At 38.8% G+C, this 23,126-nt stretch overlaps 1 protein-coding gene across 3 annotated transcripts in view; it reads right to left on the bottom strand.

The window, feature by feature from the left end:
* Positions 1 to 23,126, bottom strand: part of LOC121514640 (cyclin-dependent kinase 17-like) — a 65,850-nt gene that overhangs the window by 8,744 nt on the left and 33,980 nt on the right. For all 3 annotated transcript variants that reach the window (XM_041794852.1, XM_041794851.1, XM_041794849.1), the window contains 9 exons: positions 20,899 to 21,063; positions 18,860 to 18,993; positions 10,182 to 10,307; positions 6,361 to 6,417; positions 6,081 to 6,195; positions 3,986 to 4,080; positions 3,685 to 3,747; positions 3,141 to 3,264; positions 1,862 to 1,982 (listed from right to left, as the gene is read on the bottom strand). In XM_041794852.1, coding sequence (XP_041650786.1) covers positions 1,862 to 1,982; positions 3,141 to 3,264; positions 3,685 to 3,747; positions 3,986 to 4,080; positions 6,081 to 6,195; positions 6,361 to 6,417; positions 10,182 to 10,307; positions 18,860 to 18,993; positions 20,899 to 21,063 — 1,000 coding nt within the window. The remainder of the gene's footprint in view (positions 1 to 1,861; positions 1,983 to 3,140; positions 3,265 to 3,684; positions 3,748 to 3,985; positions 4,081 to 6,080; positions 6,196 to 6,360; positions 6,418 to 10,181; positions 10,308 to 18,859; positions 18,994 to 20,898; positions 21,064 to 23,126) is intronic.

Here is a 23,126-nt window from a genome sequence, read left to right as displayed (position 1 = left end):
AGCATTGTCAGTATTCTCGCTACAATTCACTGTCTTTCTCTCCAGCACCAAAAACATGCTGCTGGGATTGAAGTTACTCATGTCCGCCATCTCCTGGTGTAAAGTGGTAACAGTGCAGACCTCTGCCATTAGCCCTATCTCCCAATAGTAAAGAATCCTTTAAAAGATTCCTTGATCCAGACGGTGATCTGGATCACTCCCAATATCTAATCAGTTCTTATTTATGCCGTTTCTGACATTTCCTGAGAATTTCAAGAGAATCCGTCTTTGACTTTTTGAGTTATGTTGCAAACAAACTAACAAACGAACAAACAAACCCACCCGATCATATAACCTCCTTGGCGGAGGTAAAAATCAGATCGGGATCTGAGGCAAAAAATGCAGATCGGGACTCCCCTAATCAGTAGGCTTTGAAGTCATTTACATAATCAGACTAGACAATTTAACCGGACATTTAGACTACAGGCGATGGTTTTTAATTTTTGTTTAAAATAAAGAAGATCTTCAGCCTGGGTATATAAGGAAATTCTGACATTACATTTAATACTATTTAAGACCTTTTTCAAGACCCTAGCAATATATTTTAAGACCCCATTACATCTTCAATTTCTAACCAGTTACATTGGTGTCAGTTATGTGCATGTTTAATGCAGATTGTAAGATAAAAAAGTCACACCATAGTCAGGAAAATGTAGATAGTATTTGTTATAGTAGTAGTCAAAGGAGGCTTTCTTTGAGATGCTAGCAGTGCTAACATTATCAGGCTCTCTGCTTGTGTTAGACAAAAGCTTTTCTATTTGCAAAGTTCTAAATGTTTTTTAAAAAGAATCAGCCTCGGTTCCAACACCTTCTCCTCCAACCACTTTTCAGAAACCTTGCATTTACCTATTGTTTAGATTCACATATCACTCGATCACATTGTTAACTTGCTAGCTAACAGCAGAGCTTTAATGATGCTCTGATAGCTCAGTGGGCCAGAACATAAACAAGCGAGCAGACTGACGTCAGATCAGGTTGAGCTGCATCAGAATTAGGGATGCACAAGATCTGATTTTTGCCAATATCTGATACCAATATTTACAAAATATTTTAGCTGATACCGAGATCGCTACCTACATTCAAATATAGTTCAGATCTAACACTTCAATCCTTAAAAAACACAATTTAAAGTTTGGGGATGACATAATTCCAATACTTTAACCCACTTTAGAGTGCAAGAAATGATGATGAATCAAAGCTCAAGCAGGCCTATTGATCCAGCCTTAAACTCAACTGATTTGTTTGTTCGTATACCAAATATTTACAGCTGATATAGGTCGATTTTGATAGCCAAAACATAATCTGTAAATATCTGCAGAAATGTTCACATCTGCTGATACTGATGATTCACGTTTTAGACTAATATCTGCTGATACAGATATGAGAACAGCTACAAAATTAAAAACCTTATAGTCTTGCATTGAAGACTTTCTAAAAGTCTTGATTTCTGCTAAACTGATTAATCATCTTTTAATAATTTTTCAGACCCTGTAGACACTCTGTTTGCCCTTTCCAACAGAAATCAGGACACCCTAGAAACAAACAAGCAAGGGGTAGTGGGAAGTGGTATGGGCAAAGGCTGAAAGGAGATTCAGCCCCAGTGTTATAAGGAGTTTAGTCTCTGATCTACCAACCGAGCTGGAACTGGCTCTCCAATTAAACAAAAATGACCAGCTAATGACAGAAATTATTTCTCCTTAAGGATCCTACTTGCTTTTGCATCTTCACAGCACTATTGAGACACAAAACAAAGAGAGAAGCCAGGGGTCTGTTCAGTGTTTTCAAACTGTTGTAATCACCCCTGTAGAGCATTCCCACTCACCACATGTCGATCTGTGTGGAATACTCAGAGGAGCCCAGCAGCACATCAGGAGGCCGATACCAGAGCGTTACCACCTCGTTAGAGTATGTTTTAGTGGGCACCGACTTGGCCCTCGCCAGGCCTGTGGAGCAGAAACGAGAAATTAAAACAGATCCAAGAGTCACATTTGGCAGAGACTAACGAGAATTAAACACAAAGATTATAGTCCAAAATGTCCAATGTTTAGTTTCAGTTAATAAATGATGTCTACAGCTATCACTCAGTATTCGTACTATAAGATCTGCAGCTCTGAAAATGTGGGGTGACTGACCTATATATTTTTAAAATAAATGGACCTGAATAAAATTACACAATAGGCTTTATGACTTGGATTGGGTTGGAGCAGCCTTCAGTTTAACCAGTAATATTTGAGAACATCTGGCTGAGAGTTGATGATGAAGATGCATAAAAGTTATGATATTTGAGATTTAAAATGAGATGTCTGGAAATAAAGAGGTTTGAGATAATCAAAGATATCTCACATTCACCGTAGAAGTATCTGAGAACATCAAAGATGTTTAAAATGAAAGATAGAGATGTTTAGGATCAGCAAAGATATTTAAAATTTAAGATAAATATGTTTAGGATCAGCAAAGATTTTTGAAATGACAGATAAATATTTTTGAGATCTTCATTAAGGATGTTTGAAAATTAAAGATGAAGGTTTTTGAGATCATCAAAGGTGTTTAAATTCAAAGAAAAAGATGTTTAGGATCAGCAAAGATTTTGAAGTGAAAGGTAAATATCTTTGAGATCATCAAGAATGTTTAAAAGTAAAGATATATTTATTTTAGATCATCGAAGATGTTTAAAATTAGAGATAAATTTGTTTGAGATCATCAAAAATGTTTAAAATGAGAGGTAAAGATGCTTGAGATTTCAAAAGAAGACTAAAAATAAAGATGCTTGTGATTGTCAAAGACATTTAAAATTAAAGAAAACTTGCCTGAGATGAGTAAAGATGATTAAAATTAAAGATAAAGAGGTTTTAGATCAATAAAATTGTGTACAGAAAAGTAAAGTGTGTCTTAAAGCTTAAAATAAGTTGTGTTTAACCACCTTCGACGTGAATGGGAGGGAGGGAAGTTTGCTTCTACAGTCTTTTGTAAGACTTGATTTTGGTGAATGTAGCTTCAACACGTGTCTCTTTTACTCCACATGGTTTATTTATGATTTGAAGGCAAAAGAAGCTTAACCTGACTCACATAAATAGTTGATAAAAAGCTAAGTTTGTTTTTACCAAAGTCGGCCAGTTTGAGTTCTCCCCTGTCGTTGATGAGAAGATTTTGGGGCTTCAGGTCTCGATGGAGAACTTTCCGCCTGTGACAGTACGCCAAGCCTCGCAAGATCTGAAACAAAAAGATCTGAGAAAAGAGATATTTTAGATCAGCTGATATTACTGTAGTGTAAAATCAGTTAAAAACAGAGGTTCTGGAAAAAACAAGATTACAAGACATGCATAGCTCCAAAATTTAGATTAGATGGTGGAAAAAAAGATGTTATAAATTCTGCTCACAGGAACACAAATTCCCCTGATCCTAAAAAAGACAAATTTTAATTTTATTGTGCTGTTTAATTTACATCTAAAAGGAGATTTAACTGAATATCAAAGAATTTACACAGGTTTCAAGGTTAAGGCATCAGGTCTCTGTCTGCCTCTACACTATCTCCACTCGACCACCAGGGGGCATGATGACAGTGCTCTCTGTCTAGACACCAGTAAACACAAAGCACTGACAGTTGATGAAGCTGGCCGGGCCAGTAGGCTGCCTGCGGAGGCTCACCTTGACATTCTGCATGCTCAGGATGTTCCCACAGTCATCCATGTACTGCTTCAGGTCTTTGTCCTGGACGAGAGAGAGAGAGAGAGAGAGAGAGAGAGAGAGAGAGAGAGAGAGAGAGAGAGAGAGAGAGAGAGAGAGAGAGAGAATAATTAGAGGAGTTGAACTGTTGTGCTCATGTTCTGTCATCTCTGCAGAAGCTCATGAATAACAATGACGTGAATGTAAATTTATTGGAGCATCTGTGCACAGAATAACACATGAGCCACACTGAAGGAGAGGGCAGAGGATCAGCTGGTCTTACCAGGTACTCGAAGACGAGTGTGAGCGACTTGTCTGTGTGGACAATGTCATGCAGCGTCACAATATTGGCGTGTTTCAGGTCCTTCAGTAACGACACTACAGGAAAAGAAAATTCAGGAGTATCACAAAAAATTGTCCATATACATCCATCACTTTCTCTTTGGTTTGGTTTGTCTGATTCTCTGATTTACACTAATGAAGACAGCAGGCTTTTATTCATGAAGCTAAATGTGTGCATGCAAAGAAAGTCTCAGTAGCTATGCTTACGCTGATACAAACAATCAGAAACCATACATGTCTCTGAATCTGTTTCTTGGCCAATGTAAAACTGTTCCTACTGTGCATGCTTGCCTCTCTCTTTATCAATGCATGTCTGAAGAGTCCTCTACAGACGTGCTCTGTCTCACTGTTTATCGATGGCACAAGTTTGTACCACTGAACTTTCAATTAAATTTAGGAGAACAACAGAAAAAGGAGTGCTTGCTGTGTGTGTTTAGGTTCCTATATTGGATTCTCATATTAAAAAACAAGAAAAACCAGCCCCATTTTTTATACTGCCTCCTGGGCACTGCTTTTAATTCTCTATTTAGAGAATAATTACCAACATTTTACAGACAAATGACTGTGGAGTTGCATAGCACACACTGCAAAAACTCAAACCCATGCTATCCTATTTCCAAAAACATCCAACTACTCTAATTATCTATCACATTTACCTGACAAGTCAAGGTAAAAATCATATTTCAGGACCATAAAAAGCAAAATAATAAGGCTTGAATTGCTTGTAATGACAGCAAAAACTTAAAAAGGTAGAGAGTAATTTAGACGCTACATCACATTTCTATTAAATCTTCCTGACAGACATTTTTTTTTAAACAAAAGCTCTTCGGGCCTTATTTTTTGTGTTCTATATTCTGAAATACGGTGCTCATCTGGACTTGTAGAGTAAATGGGGTGTAAAGTAATTGTGAATAGATATTTTGACTAAATATTAGGCAAATACACTTGCTTAGATTTGAGTATTTGGAGTATAAAGTCTGGTAAGTGCCTCAGGGTCATAAGCACCTTGTACTTGTGTGTTGATGTGGGATTTTTACACTCGCTACATAGCCAGTTTCCTGTTTTCAATGGTTGACGTTATTATTAAATGTTGACACCCTTTCCTATTTATAATTTTACTTTAACAACAAATGCCTCTTTTTGCTTAACAACCATGCATAAATAACTTCAGACCAGCATTAATAACATGGCCTGATGCTCTAATATACCCACTGAGATATAACTGTTGAAAGACTATGCAATCATGTGTTAGGATTTGCTCTCTGTTTACCCAGAAAATAGCATACTTTAAAAGCAACTCATCTACTGCTACACCCTTCAATTAATATTTAAAATCATCCATCATCTACACCCCTTATCTTGTGTGGTTGAGGGCTGAGGGGCTGGAGCTCACCATAGCTTCATATAATATGTTCTTAGGCTTTTATTAAGTGTCTCCTGGGGTCTTGTATTGCTGGGGTTACAATAGTGGCTTTTGTTGTTGGGGTTTTGTTAGTCTTGTTGTGTCCTTATGCTGGTGTTGTGTTACGATGCTTTGTTTTATATGTGCTTCTGCTTTTTGTCAAAACACTTTGTAAACAGTGATCATGCTCAGATCCACAGGCAATTTAGAGTCACCAGTTAACCTAATGAGCATGTCTTTGGTCTTGGGTCTGTAGGAGAAGGCCAGAGTACCATCCAAGCATGCAAATTTCACACAGAAGGACCCTTCAGATAGGGATTCAAACCTTCTTCCTGTGAGGTGACAGCTCAAACCACTGCTCCACTTTTATCATAAAGACTAATGACACTGATATTTTTTGGACTATAGAAAGAAGTCAGCAGAAATGTTAGAGTGGCATATATCTTGTAAATTATTAGTTTAAAATCTCATGAAATCCTCCAATCCTACTGAGAGCTAAACTAAACCGGAGAGGTGCCTCATCTCATCCACTAGAATCCACCTTCTATCTAACTCAAGGTAGTTTAGGGTGATGTTCTTCTTTTAGTATGTGGTATTTTAGTTTGTTTTTTGGTTCACAATTCAATTCTTCTACCTTCTCTGATGGCTGTGCATGGTGCCCCCTCCTCGTGTTCCAGTCTGATCTCCTTCAGTGCCACCAGGTTGTCAGTCAGTTTACTCCTCCCTTTGAATACGGTGGCGTATGTACCCTACAAAGAGGAAGTGAGAGGAGGGGTTTTGGAAGCTGTACTCAGTCAGTGAAGAGTTAAAAGTAAACCGTGCATGCGTTATATCACTCACTATGGGAACAGTAGCACCTGTGAGGCAGCCAAGGTCAACAGCGAACACACAATCCCACACACACTCTTACGTACCTCCCCCAGTTTGTCCAGTTTGATGTAAGTCTCCAACTTCCCAAATCCAATTTCTGACTGGAGGAGAGAAAAGGACAAGCAGCATTAATGAAGGTGGTGGTGTTATTAGCGCTGACAAGCTTACAGACACTACGGTAAATCCTTATGACGGGCCAGCAGCGGAGGAGGAGGGGTGTGGAGAGGTCACGCATCCACAACAAACATCACGGCTAATCTGTTGTGACAACAGACCGCTGGCTTTTGGCTTTTACCATGTGTTTGTTTACAGGGAGGGAGTGTTTTCTTTTTAAATCAGGTTAGTCGGACAATGGAAAAAAGTCTAACGCGCTTTAATCAATTAGAAAAGTCAGAATGCCAAACTACAGATGACAGATACTTCAATAAAAAGAGCTTAGCTAAGAAGTGAAAATACAACACAACTTTAAAGATAATAAAAAAAACCTGTGATAATTAAGAAAGTAGAACAGTTATTGAGGAAACACATGATCATGTTAAAAACCCAATAAAAAGTTGGATAAAGTGAATTCAGAGTTCACTCTGAGTCCTGAAGAAATCTTCAGCAGCAACAACAGAGACAGCTGCCAGTGGCTAACATTTTAAGAAATAAGCAACCATGAACTCGTGTTTGTTAGACTTTATACATCGATGAAATAAAATTCAACTCAACAGATCCTGGCACAAAATTTACAGAGAATTATCAGACATATTTTGGACAATTATTACTTTAAAATAGGAGCAGCGTTTTTGCTGGAATCTTGCCCTCTTCTACAGATAAGAAAATCACGAACTTGATTGGATACTGAGCATCTCTGCAAGGAAGGCAATAACAAAAGATGGCTTAAGCTCCATCTATAGCAGACATGTACGATGTAATATATGACATTAATGGAACAAATACAACAAGTATAGGAGCTATGGTTAAAATGGAAAGCTTAAAGGCCAGCTCCTAATACACAAATTCATAAACATTCTGAGTGCAACGTCAGAGCTCATCGTCACGTCGGGGTGGATGATGCACCTAGGGAGCAACAAACAGTCTTGTAATGTGACATAATTAATGACACATCCTTGATGCCCCATGACCACGATTCACTAGCATGTCAGAATTTTTCTTCTAGTCTAGTTTGACACCCTGACCTGATGTTAACCAATAGGACAGCATTTTTTCCTTATCTTTGTATCATCATTCAAACATGTAGCATTAAACAAGTTTCTACTTCTTCTCCCTCCAAGGATTTAAGAGTCAAGACTCCTCTGTAATGCAGCGCTTATGCAGGTGCAGCAAACATCTTCCATATTTTTCTCTGTTCTGCTTTTGACAGATGTACATTCACCGTAAAACCACAAGCCAATAACTGAGACTGCTGACAGTGAATGCATGACAGGCAGAGGGGATGAGATTAAACTGTCGAAGGCCAAGGTGTGAGCTCTCTCACTTCTGTTTCTTGCTTTTTATAAATAAAACATCACCCTCACTGCTATCTTTCTATTATGTAGACTTTTTCCTGACAGCCTCTCTGTGTCCGGTTCTTTTTTTTAACCTGGCTCTCAAATCAAAACTGCTCACTTCAGCGTGGGCAGAAAGTGCCGTACATTTACCAAAGCCAATGTGGAGATTTTAGCTCTTCAATTTTTCTCTGAAAAACATTTGAGTCTCTCTTCCACTTTGTATATATATCAGATGTGGCTATGAATGACTATATTAATCCTGATTTAAACTGCAAAATGTTCTTTTATATTAGGAGCAGCTGATACAACTGTAAATTTGTGTAAACCATCAGAGATTCAGCATTCTATCCTGAGGTACTAGCTCTCCTTCTGAAACTTCAAATCCATTAAAAAGTGTAGGGGAGGTTGAAACTTGATGAGTTGGATTGTGATTATGCACCTTGGTTCATTGTGTTTCAAAAGAACCAAGTGTATGAAAGCTACTGAAGCTGCTTATTGTGCTGTAGGTAAAGCAGCTGAATTTGTCTTCCACAGACAAGGTTGACAGCAGCAGGAAGCTTTTTAACAAAGGCTGTTAGTAACAACACATAAGTGAGAAAATTAAGCATCGTCATCACTTTGTCAAATCTGGTGTCCATGAAAATAATACATCAAGGAAATAAAAGAAAAATGGTCCTAATAACTTCAGGATTTAATCAAGAGTTAAAATCTTATTTGAATTTGGTATTTAAGTTACCCTGTGCAGCAGTGCCAACAAGCATTCGTGTCCTAAAGACAAAGACAGGATGCATCCCTACTGCAAAATAAATTTATAGTCATTGTAAAAAATCCAGTTTTCTTAACAGCTTTGTGGCTGTCCTTTAAGTTAACTCAATTTTGGACTTGACTTCAACTTTTCCCAGAAATTCTAATCTACTGTAACTCTGGAACCTCATCTCCTTATAGTGCTGTTCAGAGGTCTTCATCGTTTCCTGTGTTTAATAAAACTTAGCCCATACTGTTGCCAATTAAACCACTGGTTCCCAACCTGGGGTCTATCAGTGTTAGCATGTTAGCTTGACTGAAAATGGAAAACATTTATCAAACCATGGTGAAGATGTCCCAATGGTTGATTGAGGACTTAGATGAAGGACGCTGATGGAAGTAACGGGACAAGACGAGGAGTGTTTTGACCATTTCTGCCACAAACAGAAGGAGTTGGGCGCTTGACTCTGCACTTGTGTTCTCAAGCGAGCTAGCGTAAGACATGCAACCAGCAGTAAGATGACTTAAATCAAGACTTTAATATATTCAAAAGACTGAGCAAATAGTTTTATCTTTTTTATCAATGGTGAACGAGTTTGTTTGTTGTTGTTGTTAAAATTGAGGAGAGGGGGTGATCAGTAGCATAGGGGGTAAATCCCTCTGGATAATCGCACCCTGCGAACCGCTTCGACGTCAGCGCGGGCGCGCTTGGAGGTGGGGCTGGCTCGCTTTGGCCCTGCTCATGAGCAGCTTGGCTTAGGCAAAATGTTGATGGAAAAGCAAATGGGCATGGTTCAGTTTGTAGCTGTAGTGGAAAAGCCCGATTCAATTTTTGTCTTCCTAAATTTAAAATCTTGAATGGTTTATTACTTCTACAGTTCAACAAAAAACGATCAAACTAGAAACTAGTAAAAGCTAATGTGAAATCATTTCAGTCCACATTAATTTTCCCCTCAGCTTTGTGATAAAACATCTGGCTCTCTGGCCGTTTTAAAATTACCATGTTCTTCAGAGAGAAACAAAATTTGTGTGTCTACTGCCTGCTGGGCAGGTCATGATCAGTGGGTTAATAAGTGCCTGAGGATGGAAAATCTGCTGGCTGGAAATATCACTCATGACAACAGAGTTTAATAGTTTAACCCTCATTCACTGGAAACTCAATAGTACATTTTCTCTTTTTGGTTTTATGTATATTTGATGCTGCTTTGTGTTATTCTCATTAGGGGCTAAGGAAGCTTAAATGGGCAAAAAGTAGGAATATAACAGGAGGATGCTGAAAACGCAAGGTGGTATTCATAATTCATTTTGGAAACGCAAATAACTACAAACTATACAGAACTGAAAAGAACTACTCAGATTAGAAATACTGACTATTAATATAGCTGTATGTGAAGGATCTTAAAACTAGTTACACTTTCTGATACATAAAGTATAATTTAGTCTTTCCTTTCAAAAAAATGCAAAGCCATGCCCCTGGGATGCTTGCAGAGAATCAGTGTAATGCTGAAAAACACTTGAGCAGGGACACTCTCTGTACAATCTGTATTCATTATGCTTTGCCTAGTCTAACGTTCCTCTTCTCCTCTCCGTCTCGACTGCCAACAACCCTACCCATCCCTCTGTCTCACCAGTGAAGCTCTACGAGAGCGTCGGCTCAGCGGTTGGTCAAAGGGCGGGCTGCTCAGCTGCAGCTTCTCCAGGTAACCGTCAGGTATCCGGATGTCGGCCGGCAGGGAGAGACGTTTGTTTAGGTCCTGCAAATAAAACACAAACAGTTAAGAAAAACAGAGACTGCCATTTAAAAACTTGTCTACATGGTGCAAAACCCTGGAAAAACAGGAATGAACCCTCGGCAAACAGAATAAGCTCTGAATAAATACCAATGATTGTCAACAAACTGGCAGAAACCCAGTGTAAATAAGTAGTATGTATAGGAAGGAGCCGGCTTCAGGCTTCCCTGGTCAATAGAGAGGCCAGTGAAGCCTTATGTTTATGTTTGTGAAGCAGCTACACTTTGGTGTAGCAGACTTGTGGACTTAATACAGTGTGGAGACCTTTCAGAGTTAAAGTCTCCCAAAAAAAACAAAGGATTAAAGCATGATCTTAAAGAGCGTTACATAAAACAAAACACATGCTCTGAGAACGTCTGGATTCTCCCATCATGCTTTTCCTCTATTTGTTAGATTACTGTTAATCCGGGCCCTCTCTCTTCTTTCTGCTTTAAATCTGCATCTGCTCCCTCTGAGGTAACACTGGACACTTCACACACACCCTCCTAACCACAACTATCTGCAGTCTTGAATGTTTCCACATTTCAACTACAAGCTCATTGATAAATCAGTAACTGGAGGTGACTGACATGTGGAAGGCTGACCTGACCCTTCAGCCTTTCATTCAAGCCACAACAGTGACTCAGCATTTTGTTGCTGAACTCGCCTGGAGCTGAGAGATTTAACTGTACAACAACTGTAACATAGTTGAAACTAACACATGCTGAAGCGTGCATTAGCAGCTGATATTAAGGTCTATACAAGGCTGTTTACCAGGCATGTTAAAGGAGTGTTAATGCAGAAACAAGACAGACTTAGCAACTGAGAAGATTTGTTCTATTTCTGGCATGCTGAAATATATTATAGAAAGAACCAAAGTAGGGTTTTCTTTTATAAAGGAGGATTTTTTGGCTTTAAGACTGAGACAGGAAGAGGAGAGTGGGGATGACGTGCTGCTCAGGTTCAATGGTCAGACTCAAACACAGGGCCTTTAGGGTCATGTCTGGTTTTTCCAAACACGAGGCCCAAAAAAATAGAAGTACCCCAAGAAACTTCACAATTACAGCAATTAAGTGAATGTAATTAGTTACTTTCCACCCCTGTTGATTCCATCAATGCTGAAAAATTGTCACACTTTTCCATTTTTATTTTGAAGAGCCATTACACAAATACAAGAAAAAAATTAAGTTTACAGTCATATTCAAGATCAGCCATGACATTATGCCCCTAATATTTTGCTTTCTCCATGGATATTAAAGGAGACAGAAAAATAAGAACACTTCAATGTATTACACTCCCGCACACTCCTGTAACCCATAACAACCTCAGTTATAAAAGGATGATCATCTTTCTGACCATGTCAAGAAAAACTAATAATATAAAAGCGTCATAAAAGCAGGTTTTATCACGTTTCTGGTTGTGTAGTGGTTATGTTTGCATGCCCCATATACAGAGTAGGGCTGAACGATATTGGTAAATAATCGCATTGCGATTTCTTACCCCAACATTGCAATTGCGATTTGATATGTGATGATTCAAATCAGTGATGATTTGGGCTGCCATGGCATCTGCTGGTGTTGGTCCACTGTGTTTTCTAAAGTCCACAGTCAATGCAGCCATCTACCAGGACACTTTAGAGCACTTCATGATTCCTTCTGTTGACAAGCTTTATGGAGATGCTGATTTCATTTTCCAGTAGGACTTGGCACCTGCCCACACTGTCAAAGGTACCAAAAGCTGGTTCAGTGACCATGGTGTTACTGTGCTTGATTGGCCAGCAAACTGGCCTGACCTGAACCCCATAGCAAATCTATGGGGTATTGTCAAGAGGAAGATGAGAGACACCAGACCCAACAATGCAAATGACCTGAAGGCCGCTATCAAAGCAAACTGGGCTTCATTACCCCTGAGCAGTGCCACAGGCTGATCGCCTCCATGCCACGCCACATTGATGCAGTAATTCATGCAAAAGGAGGCCCAACTAAGTATTGAAGGCATAGAAATGAACATACTTTTCAGAAGCCTGACATTTCTGTTTAAAATATCCTTTTTTAAATCGATCTTGTGAAATATAATTTTTCAGGGACTAAATTTTGGATTTTCTTATCTGTAAGCCATAATCATCAACATCTAAAGAAATAAAGGCTTAAAATATTTCACGCTATGTGTAACAAGTCTATATAATATATGGTTTTCACTTTCAGAAAAGAGTGACAAAAAATATTGAACTTTTCATGATATTCTAATTTTTTGAGATGTACCTGTATATTTAGTCTTTTACTGTGTAGTCTATGTGTCTAATGTTGTTTGTTAGTGTTAAATGTGGTGTCTTGGATAAAAAAATGAATGTATCCATATTTCCAAAACCATGAACTTCAATTTTCCATAAATTGTGCAGCCCTGCTGTTATTTGATAGATTTTCTTTAGTTTTTAAAAGAATTACTGTTAAGAATCACTACATCGACTCACATAAATAACTACCACGTGGGTGGTGTTAATATTTTAGTGACATTAGATCCATTTCTGTCTGCTCCGTCTGGATTGGTGGTCATTCCCCTGAGCAAGCGAGGCCATCCATCACCTGACCTTTGCCCCTCCCCCCCACCGTTCTCCAATCAACCCTTCCTAATCTGTTACAACAGGAGCCCATCTGGACCGTATTACAGTAATCCTTGTGATGTAATCCCAAAACAGCATGGCCTTCTCTCCTGTGAGAGATGTGCAATCCACTACCTGAGTGCAGACAGTGGGATTTCCTCCAACACTTACCTCTCCTCTTCCTTGTCTCCATTCCTCTGAGCATCACCACAATACAATGATGAAGACAATATTTTCATCGTTTCTTAACTTCATCTGAAACCCTCTGCTGACCTTCATTGATCAAATTATGCTCCGGCTCTTTAGTAGTTGGTGTAAATGCATTTTTGAAGTGTGCTTGAATAAAAACCAGCACACAGCCAGAGGTGATGTTTGATGTCTCTGTGTGGGCAGCCCCCAACGAAGTAAGCTGCTTAACAACAATTTTAAGTGCTTTCTGTGAGTGTGGTCTTGCATGTTGGCTTTGTGTGTAGCTGCTGGTATCTGCTCTTTACCCCAGGAGGTCCAAGAATCAAACAAACCCATAAACACTGTCAGAGGGAGGGAAGTGAGTGTTTCGCAATCAAAAAAGCCTCTATTGCATGATCACTCTGCAGGTACTGTGCAACATTGGTTTTAGCAGCAAGACGGCAACATTGACCACAAAGAGAAACACATGAGAAGCAAAATTCAGAAGCGTGTCTGCTGTTTCTGTTAATATTGAGATCATGAAATAAAGATGTTTAGAGAATGAAAAAAAAACAGAAAAGATTTAAAAACACTGCCAAAATGATAAATATTTAAAAATCTGTTTAAAATTAGTTTTTTCTCTGTATATGATCCTCTGTATTAGTAAGAATAAATCAAGAATAAGAACTCTTTAATTTGTATCTGTAACTGAAGGAATAAATAATGTAATAAAGAAATAAAATCACATACAAAATGAATAGTCAAATGGTTGACTTTCACAGTTCACTTTCACTGTGAACAGTCATTTGCCCTGACTCATGGCAGTCGGACATCCTCAAATCCCATTAGTGTCCATTAAGGTGGATTAAAAGGACTGAGCCTTCGTTTTGTTGTAAAGCAAGAGGGGAAGAGTTCAACACAGTTTAAGATATCATTTTAAAATCCTCGGATCAAGCCTGTCAATGACTCTGTCTTAACTATCAGAAAAACTTAGATTAAAAGCCTAGCCCAAATTCAAGGCCAGGTTTCTTTTTCTAGCCTGGTGTTGCCACATGTTTAGAAAAATAACAGAAGGTCTCAATGAGTGGACCCTCTGCATTTAGCGTTAAAGCAGTTTGCAGATTAAAAATGAGTAAAAAAAGCAGCATAATACATGTTTTTGCTGCACTTAGAGATGGAAATTAAAGTCAAAATTATGAACATACTTCATACTCTCATGAAAACTGTAATTTTTGCTGATATCAAGAATTATTCTAGCTGGCAAAGTAATTCTTCTAAATAAAATGCAGGTTTGCATGGTGGTTCACTATCATATCCTGTAGGGATGGGAAGAGGTCTTATGCCATGAGATCTCACGAGACTGAAATCAAGAGATTTCTTGTGGTGCTGAAAAATGTCTGGCGAGGTTGACCGTCTGGACTGCTTCATTTGCAGCTGGTCAGAAAGTAGTCCAGCTGAAGTAGAAAGCACCTTTTTGCTCCTAACATTTTAAATCGTTAGTGTGGCAGTTGGTAAAGAAACAGAGCACAGCTGATCATCCCTCACCTGTCTGAATCACTGCTGAGGATGACAGTGGTACCTGTGCATAGTTACAGTGAGAAGAACAGAGTGTTTAATCAGTGCATAAAGGCATGCAGAGACGGCTCGCAAAGTAATGATGTGCATTACTTCCTTTAACTTTTGCTCCTCTCCTGCTGCAGCTTTAACCTTTCCCTGTTCCTATCTCATCAATCAGAAATTTAACGAGAGTAGCGTAACAGCACGTTACACACCACAGCGTTAAACTTAAAAGAACAAACTCCACCATAGAGCGCTTCGTACACTTGTGTCCAACGCTGTCAGACCACATAAAAAGACCCACATTCAATGACCACAAAACAATTTCAGGCAAAAAATTTCCTGCATTATATAGCAAACATATCATTGACATGTAGTTACTGTGACTGTTTAATTTCCTTCATAGAGGACAAGAAATAGTTTGATTAAATTAATGCAGCTTTTAAAATTTCAGTCTGTTTTACTCACATTTAAAAAGTTTTTTTTTTTCAAAATATAAAGATAGCTTAGACTTTTCAAACTGCTTCTTTTATCTTTGTTTTCATTACAATTATCGCAATAGGACGTACAGTAATGCGAGTGTGACGCACATTTGCGGGTGTTTGTATGAAGTGCTAAACTGACCTAAAAATTTACCACTAGAAAAAAAATCTAGCAATATATTCTGTTATCAAAGTTAAAAAGTGTAAAATCTTGTCCTGTCTCTCATGAGCCTAAATCTCACCTTGTCTCGTGACCTGAGTGCCTCATCACACCCCTAATATCCAGCAATACCAATGATTAACTTTTGAGCTATTATCTACTGATAAAAACATCAAGCTGATAATATTCTGCAGATTTTAACACAGTAGCATCTACTTTAAACATCGCCCTGATATGTCCACACAGCTCCACTGACCAGCACAGCACCAGTTAGTGGTTATATTAACAGGGGTTTCCCCCTCTCTCTCCCGTACAGTGCAGCAACTAGGCAGAGACAGGCTGATTTGTGATACTTGTTGAATTTATTCTTACTGTTACAGTCACTATTTTATAGCCATTTCTCCTTGTAAAAATATATTATGCTTTTATTACGCATCCACCCTGGCGATTCTGGAGGCTTGAGGCATTTTTTAAATAGAAATCTCAAGAATTGAGTGATTTTCTCCAAACTTTGCATGAATGTCTCCTCTGCATTAAGCGTGATCCGATTAGACTTCAGAGGTTATAGGTCAAAGGTCAAGGTCATTATGGCTCATGTTTGTCCCTTGCTTATTAGCACAATATCACAAGGATGCTTTGAGGGATTTTCTTCAAACTTTGCACGGATTTCCACTCTGACTCAAGGATAAACGGATTAAATTATGGAGGTTAAAAGTCAAAAGGTCACCGTCGGACCTCTTGGTTCTCCCTTGCTAATATGATTTATGTGAATCACACTTTCACAGAAACCACCCACCAGCCTTCTCCTTCACCCATCACTGCCCAGCAAATATCAAGTGGAGGCATACAACCAATAGGCAATAGTTCTAGTTTTATTGTATTATTCTGTTGTCTAGCTTTTTGGGTGTCATGAAAGGTCGAAGTACTGATGCATGACAGTAAATGAATGTTTATATTCCTTGAAAATATTTAGAAATACAATTTCCAAACTTTCTGATAAAATCATACCTTTGTGGGCTGCCTTAGGTAGAAATGAGATAATAAGCTTAGAAGCATCAATTAGGGATCATTTTATCCATATGACTCCTTTTAAATACTGTGGGAATGTACAAATTTACTACATTTATGGAAATGTCAGAGAACCCACGAAGCAGTTTCTCTGTGTTATCTGAAGATAAGCAGTGGGGTTCTCTTCTCTCTTCACGTCTCCAAGTATGATCAGGATCAAAACTTTAATCTTGATCTGATCTACATTTCTTTCAGTGTTGTGTTGGGAGCTGTGGCAATATTATCTTCAGTGGCTTTCTTTTTTCTTTAATGTTTGAAATTAATGAGATGGAGATAATAAGGCTGCACTTTATTAAGTGTGTGTAAAATCAAATTCAAATAATTCAAACAACGCCTGTGGGGAAATATTAATCTTGCTTTGAAACGGACAAAAAAATAATGATAATCACAGTGAGAAGTCTTTCCATAATGTGTTGACATTATGTAACCGTAAGAGGAATGTCAAAATCTGCCCCTTACTGACTCAGTGTGTGTTCATGTGGACGTGCATGAGAAGAGGGAGAAGTATGTAAGTGAGGGGGTTGGGTGGGTGGCACTGGTGGCAACTGTGAAGCCTTTGTGAAACAGATTTCCAAAGTATGTTCAGCATTAAAGTATGTGGAGTCACTGTGTGTGTGAGTCCTGCTCAGATTATGTGGACAGCTGAGCACGTCTGAGCTCTCATGTCACAATACAAGAGCGCATTTGAAGCTGGAACGCCTGGTCTACACCTCTGCATCAAATCTTTGCACTAGTGTATCTGCATCGCATTACAATACTCCACCAAATCACTAGTCACAGGTGTGATTTCTATGCTTGTTACTGTATATCGCCACTCTCCAGTCCAGCCACTTTCCCTTAGCGTTTGTATACAGGACACCAAGGCAAGTGAAACTGTTCTATTATGTTGAGCTGATAAATACCGAGAAGCAGTATCAGCTGAGACAGAGGACAGGGAAATGTTCTGCACTTTTTGGCAAAACTTCCACCTCTGGTCTATGACAAATGTGCTGCAGTTTGACTGCATGCCCTGCCATCCATCAGCGCCAACTGACTGCGTTTTCAGTGCAACGCATAGAGCAGCCCCCCAGACTGAATGACCCATGAAAATGAGGATTTCACACGGTAATTACAGAATCATACCTGCTTGTGTTACAAGATACTGCTGAGGTACTATAAAAACATAACAAACACACATGGAGCTATTGTTTCGAACTGTAGGTGTTAGAAAAGTGATTGGACATGACAAGTTTGGATTTGTCTCATTGTCCTTTCATTTGAATATTTCTGCTCCTTATAAATAAGTACGCTTAATCAGTTTAAAGGGGCTCTATGTAAGATTTTTGCTTTAAAACTTCCCACTTTTGAGTATATAATGGTGCGCACTTTATCCCGATGTGAAGAATTCTTCTTCTTGTCCCTCTGACCCGTTGACTTCAGCCTTGGCTACACCCCACTATGAAGTTTTGATGACATGGTAAAGTGAAATACAATCTGGCATCTGTCCGACATCAACATAAGAATATTTTATTCTGAAATCTAACCAGATATTTAATTCAATTTTGGCAAAACTTCCTGTCTTGCTTGATCTTCTCCATGCTAGATTGATGCGCAGTGGTCTGGCATCCAGCAAAACCCCAAGTTCTGCGTATTTGCTGCTGAGAGCTCCGGGCTGCTGGAGCCTTGACCAAGGAGAGACATGACAGAGCAGAGCCGGTGGAAGCACTCTCATTGGCTAAAACTGAAATCTATCAACTATCAGACGGAACCCACTTCAGGGGTAAGGGTAAGAGGTATGAATGAGGAAATGCACCTAGGATATTTTCAGATGTTACCAAGTGGGTCTGACAAATTAGTGCTTGTTTTCAGCCATTTCTCTCACACCAGAGTGCAAACATTCTTCAGGCCATGATTGGACCCCCCCCATGATGTCAAGCAAACCAATCACAGGGCTTGTAGTATGCGTTGTTCAAACTTGTAGATGCCTTTTTTTAAATTTTGGGGCTTTTTATGAATTTATTTACGGAGGACTGTAGATAAAATCGAAAAAAAAGGATGAGAGAATGGGGAGAGACATAAGGGAAAGGAGGCGCAAGCAGGACTTGAACCCGGGCTGCCTGCGTACATGGGGTGCAGCCTAACCACAAGGCCATCTGTGCCCCTGTAGATGCCTTGAGAAAGTTCAGGGCTATGTGGACCTATGGTGTAGATTTAGTGCAGAAGAATACATCAAGCTAAAAACATAAAAATTGCCAAATTACTGCAGAATAACAGGGATTTACAGTCAAATTTTCATCTTCCTAAAAAATACCTCCAACAGCAAAGTGGAGGCTGAACCAGGTCTGTGAGGGCTGACCTCGTGTTGAATTAATATTTTATGATTCATAACAGAAACATATTCAAATGTCAAAACCTCTTACAGCAGCCAGTGACTCATATCCTGCAACAAATCCTTCCATTTAAAAAAACGAAAGGCTATATAACAGCGATAAAGGTTTAAAAGTTAAGAGAAACACAATCCCACCTCAGCAGAGATACGTCTGTTCCCTCTGTTCCTCAGACAAACTCCCGTGGGTGACTGCACCTCATCAGAGGAAGTCCCAGACGCCTGGTCACTCTCCCCGTCCGAGCCCATCTTCAGGTTCTCATGGACGATATCTGGAGTTGAGAGAGAAACAAAAACAGCGAAAGAAAAGGAGGATGAGGGGTTTGTGTTTGACAGATGGAGGTCTGTGGAAAAGCAGGGCTGGGCTGATGACTTCAATAGGAAAGAAAAACACTCTGACATTTTAACACGCTCCTCTGTTCTTACTGAGCATCTGACTGCAGTGAGCAGAATCTGCACGAGTTGTTCAAAAGGTTTAATAAGTGCGACTGATAGGGCTTATTTGTTTTATTGCCACAGGGCCTTATGAGACAATCGCATACATCACACTTTAATTTCTTACAGCAAAACAGGAGGAAAGGACTATGCCCCTTTCCTGCAGGCTTTTAAGTCTGGAGAAAATGCAATATTAAACCATAAATTAAATATGAACATTAAACTTTAAAATATCAATACCAACATATAAGACCACTGATTCACACATTTTCCTTCCTAAAAGGGTATGTTCAAGTTTCAGACATATTTAACTGTTATGTTACCTTTCTGGATGCATCTGTAATTCTTCTCCTTTTTCAGTTTACTTCCTGTGTATTTATTATTATGTTATATTATTGTGACAATAAAGTGCAACTTTATCCATGCTGAGATCAATAAAGTCCATCCATCCAAGTGGCAGATTTGCTGGAAGTTTCCAAAATTATCAGCTCTCATTTCATTAAGGACTGGCTAATGGCGTGACTGAATTTAAGCGTGGACTAATTGTGCTGATACTTCTGTGTGTCTGCACTAATATTTGCCTCAAGCAGAATTTTTTTTAAAACAATACAGGTCACTGTTTGTGTAAGTTCATTTGAGAGGAGAATTCATTTTATTTTTTGGAGCAATTTTATTGGTTGGTTTGGTACTGTTTGGGTTTCTGTGCCCACAGAGGGGCAGGTCACTAACCAGTGGAAGGCACAGTGGCACTACTGTGATGTAAAGCTCCTTGCTTAATCGTTTCTTTAAGGCACGAGTATCTTGTCTGGACATATTTGATGCACGGATATGAAAGATCTTCCCGCATTAAACTTCTGTTTTGTTTCACAGCAAACATAAAATCAGATGTTATAACTGGAGCGGATGTGGATCAGTGGCAGTGTTGGCTGGTCCTAAACAGAAAGTTTGGGGGTTTGATCCCCAGCCAGTCAAATGTTAGTGTGTCCTTGGCAAGACATTAATGTGAATGAATGGGATTAGCTACTACTGCTTATGGACACTACACAGAAGCCTTCACTATCAGTGTGTGAACATGGTGTGAATGGGTATGGAAGTGTAAGTGTGAACCATTCTAATTTTGGCAGATGTTTTTAATTTTAGTCTTTAAATGAAACCATTTTAGTTTTAATCACATTTTAGTTATTTCTATCCTTTTTAGTTTAAGTCTAGTTTTAGTCAAAGAAAACTTAAAAACATTTTTGTACTAGTTTTAGTACATAAAAACTCATCACATTTTAGTCTTTATTTTTAGTCCAAGCATTTATTCTCTTGCCTAAATCTGATACCAAATCATGGTACTGTGTTCTATGCACCCTGCCAAACCTGGGGTCCCTGCTCTCTACAACTGACAGGCAGAATAGATACAGATGCATTGTTTTTTGACAGATTTACCCCGGGGGGGGGATATCAAAGATTTTGAATGTCCAACAAAAACTAAATTACATTTCAGTCTAGTTTTAATAATCTTGACAAAAACTAAACTTACTTTTTGTCTGCTTTAGTCATCACAGATATATTTCTGTTAGTCTTAGTCTAGTTTTTGCCTTGGAAAAAAAGGCTGTCGACAAACATTTTAGTCATAGTTTTAGTCGACGAAATTAACACTGGTGTAAACTGCGATTTAAAAGTGCTTTGAGTAGTCAGATGACCAGAAAGCTCAAGTCCACGTAAATGGAGCCTGTATGCATGTGTTTGTGTCTCACCAAGGCGACTGCCGTTGCGAGGCATGACCATGAGTGAGCCCAGGCCTCCCCCGATGACGCTCTGAGGCCGTCTCAGTGGCGGCTTCTTAAAGGAGCCTGTGTACTGGTGGAGGAAGGAGTGGACACTGTGTGCTGATGGAGGACGGCCATTCCTCACTATGGGCTCTGTGGAAGAAAAAACAACATCATGTTTAGATGATGACGTCAAAAAAAGCCTTAATAGAATTACCAGTATACATGTTTAGAAGCATAACATTTGATACTACTGATTGAAGGTTACTGCCACCAGAGACACTAAATCTTATAACACAAAGATGCCATCTTCCAAGGATGTGTATTGAAAAAATCTGTCAATAGGATAATATCTAACAAACCAATATAAAGCAGCTTTTGAGTTTGCCACTTTCATTGGACCCTGTGTTTTCTTTTTTCATATTGGCAATATGTGCATACATCTTTCTGATGCAGGCTTTTAATGTGTAAGAATAAACAAAAATTTTAAAAGATCGAAGCAACTCTTGCTTGCACCTACGGTTGGGTATGGTTTGAGTTTTTTCCAGTACCAGTGCTAGAATGATATGCTGTAAACAGTGCGGGTGCCAAATCTATGACTGAATTGATAAGAGAAAACAGTGTGTTTAAAACCAGCAGCCGAATAAAAGCTGTTATTCATAAATGATTCAGAGAAATATATTAAAATATGCCAATAGACAATTTAAGTATAGGAAACGGGTGTAATTTCTTTATGTAAGAAGCTTAAGCAAAATGGAGTGATATTACATCAAAGACATACAGTAAAGTAAATGAGTCAGTGTGGCAGTGTCCTTGGTAGGAACAAGCAAGCAGAGAAGGTGACAACAAAACGTTATACTGAAATAAAACGAGTGCACAAAAATTACAAAATGCATTTCATCCCTTTAATTTGGAAGGTGGAGGGCTGGCAGGGTACTGAAAAGAAGCGCCAATATCTGTGATGTAATTCAGTCCAGTAGGTATCGGATATGTGGGTACCTGGACCATGTTCGTACCAAATTTCTATCATCCCCACTTGTACCCCCTCGTCAGACTCTGCTAGCCTTCGCTCACTTTGCAGAGCACAGACTTGTCATCACATCAGAAAATGACACACAGTTGTAAGACATACGGCTTCATAATGTCACAATGGAATAATACACAGACAGCATGACAGTAACTTCACTTACTTTGTAGTTTGTTTTGAGTCTTTGGTCAGTTATGCCCTGAAACATTGTGTAAAATGACTGTGTCTTTTTGCCAATATTGGATACCTGTTGGAAGCAAGACCCAAAAGGGCTCACCACTTTTCATTTCATGTATTCAATTTTGATGTGTGTAAACAACTTGATACCAAAAACAACCATTGTGTGAAGTCTTCTCCAATCAAATCAGGGGATTTTACTCTCTCCAGGCTTGGGCATACATGTCAGTCATTACACTGCTGTCAAAGACTAAAACCAAGAAGATTTTGTCTTTAATTTGATTTGATATTAGTTAGTTCTCTAAGCACAGAATTTAGTTTTAATTCGTTTTTTTAAAGCTCAGTTTTTATTTAGTTTCAGTTAACTCAAATTATTTTTACATTTTAGTTTTAGTTATTTAGTTAGTTTTAGTTAACTACAATAACCTTGATGCCAAAGCCCACCTTCATCCTTCCTTGCTGGAGCACAGTATAGATCAGCGGTTTTCAAACATTTCTTGCCCAAGGCACACCTGAGATCAAGCCAAAACCTCAGGGTACACCATCTTCATATCAATGCAAAATTGTAGCATTTAGTCGATGTACAGATTTAGTAAGGACGTAAGGTTGGGAACAACTGAATTACACAAATTCATGCTAAAATTTGTATTCCTGCGGCATATATTTCAATCAAATTCTCCTTACTCACAGCTGTTGATTATGCAATCTGTTTTAGCAAATCCCAAACTTTGTGAAGCTGTTATAGGCCGTTTTTACTCCAAAGTATCCAACAAATGTTAGTTTTCTCAGAAGATTTTCTCATTTTTATAGTCACAGTAATCATGCATGGTTGTACAAATTCCCAAGGCACACCTAAACTTGACTCAAGGTACACCAGAGTGTCAAGCCACACCATTTGAGAACCTCTGGTATAGATCATTCACACTGGTCAAATAAACAGGATTTATGGAGTTAAGCATGCTTGGTGTCAAGTGAGCGCACCTTTGACACTGTACTAACTTCAACCTTCAAT

This window comes from Cheilinus undulatus, linkage group 9 (genome assembly GCF_018320785.1).
Source record: "Cheilinus undulatus linkage group 9, ASM1832078v1, whole genome shotgun sequence".
Classification (NCBI taxonomy): Eukaryota; Metazoa; Chordata; class Actinopteri; order Labriformes; family Labridae; genus Cheilinus; species Cheilinus undulatus.
The sequence above is the reverse complement of the archived record's forward strand: the minus strand, read 5'-3'. Positions and strand labels throughout refer to the sequence as shown.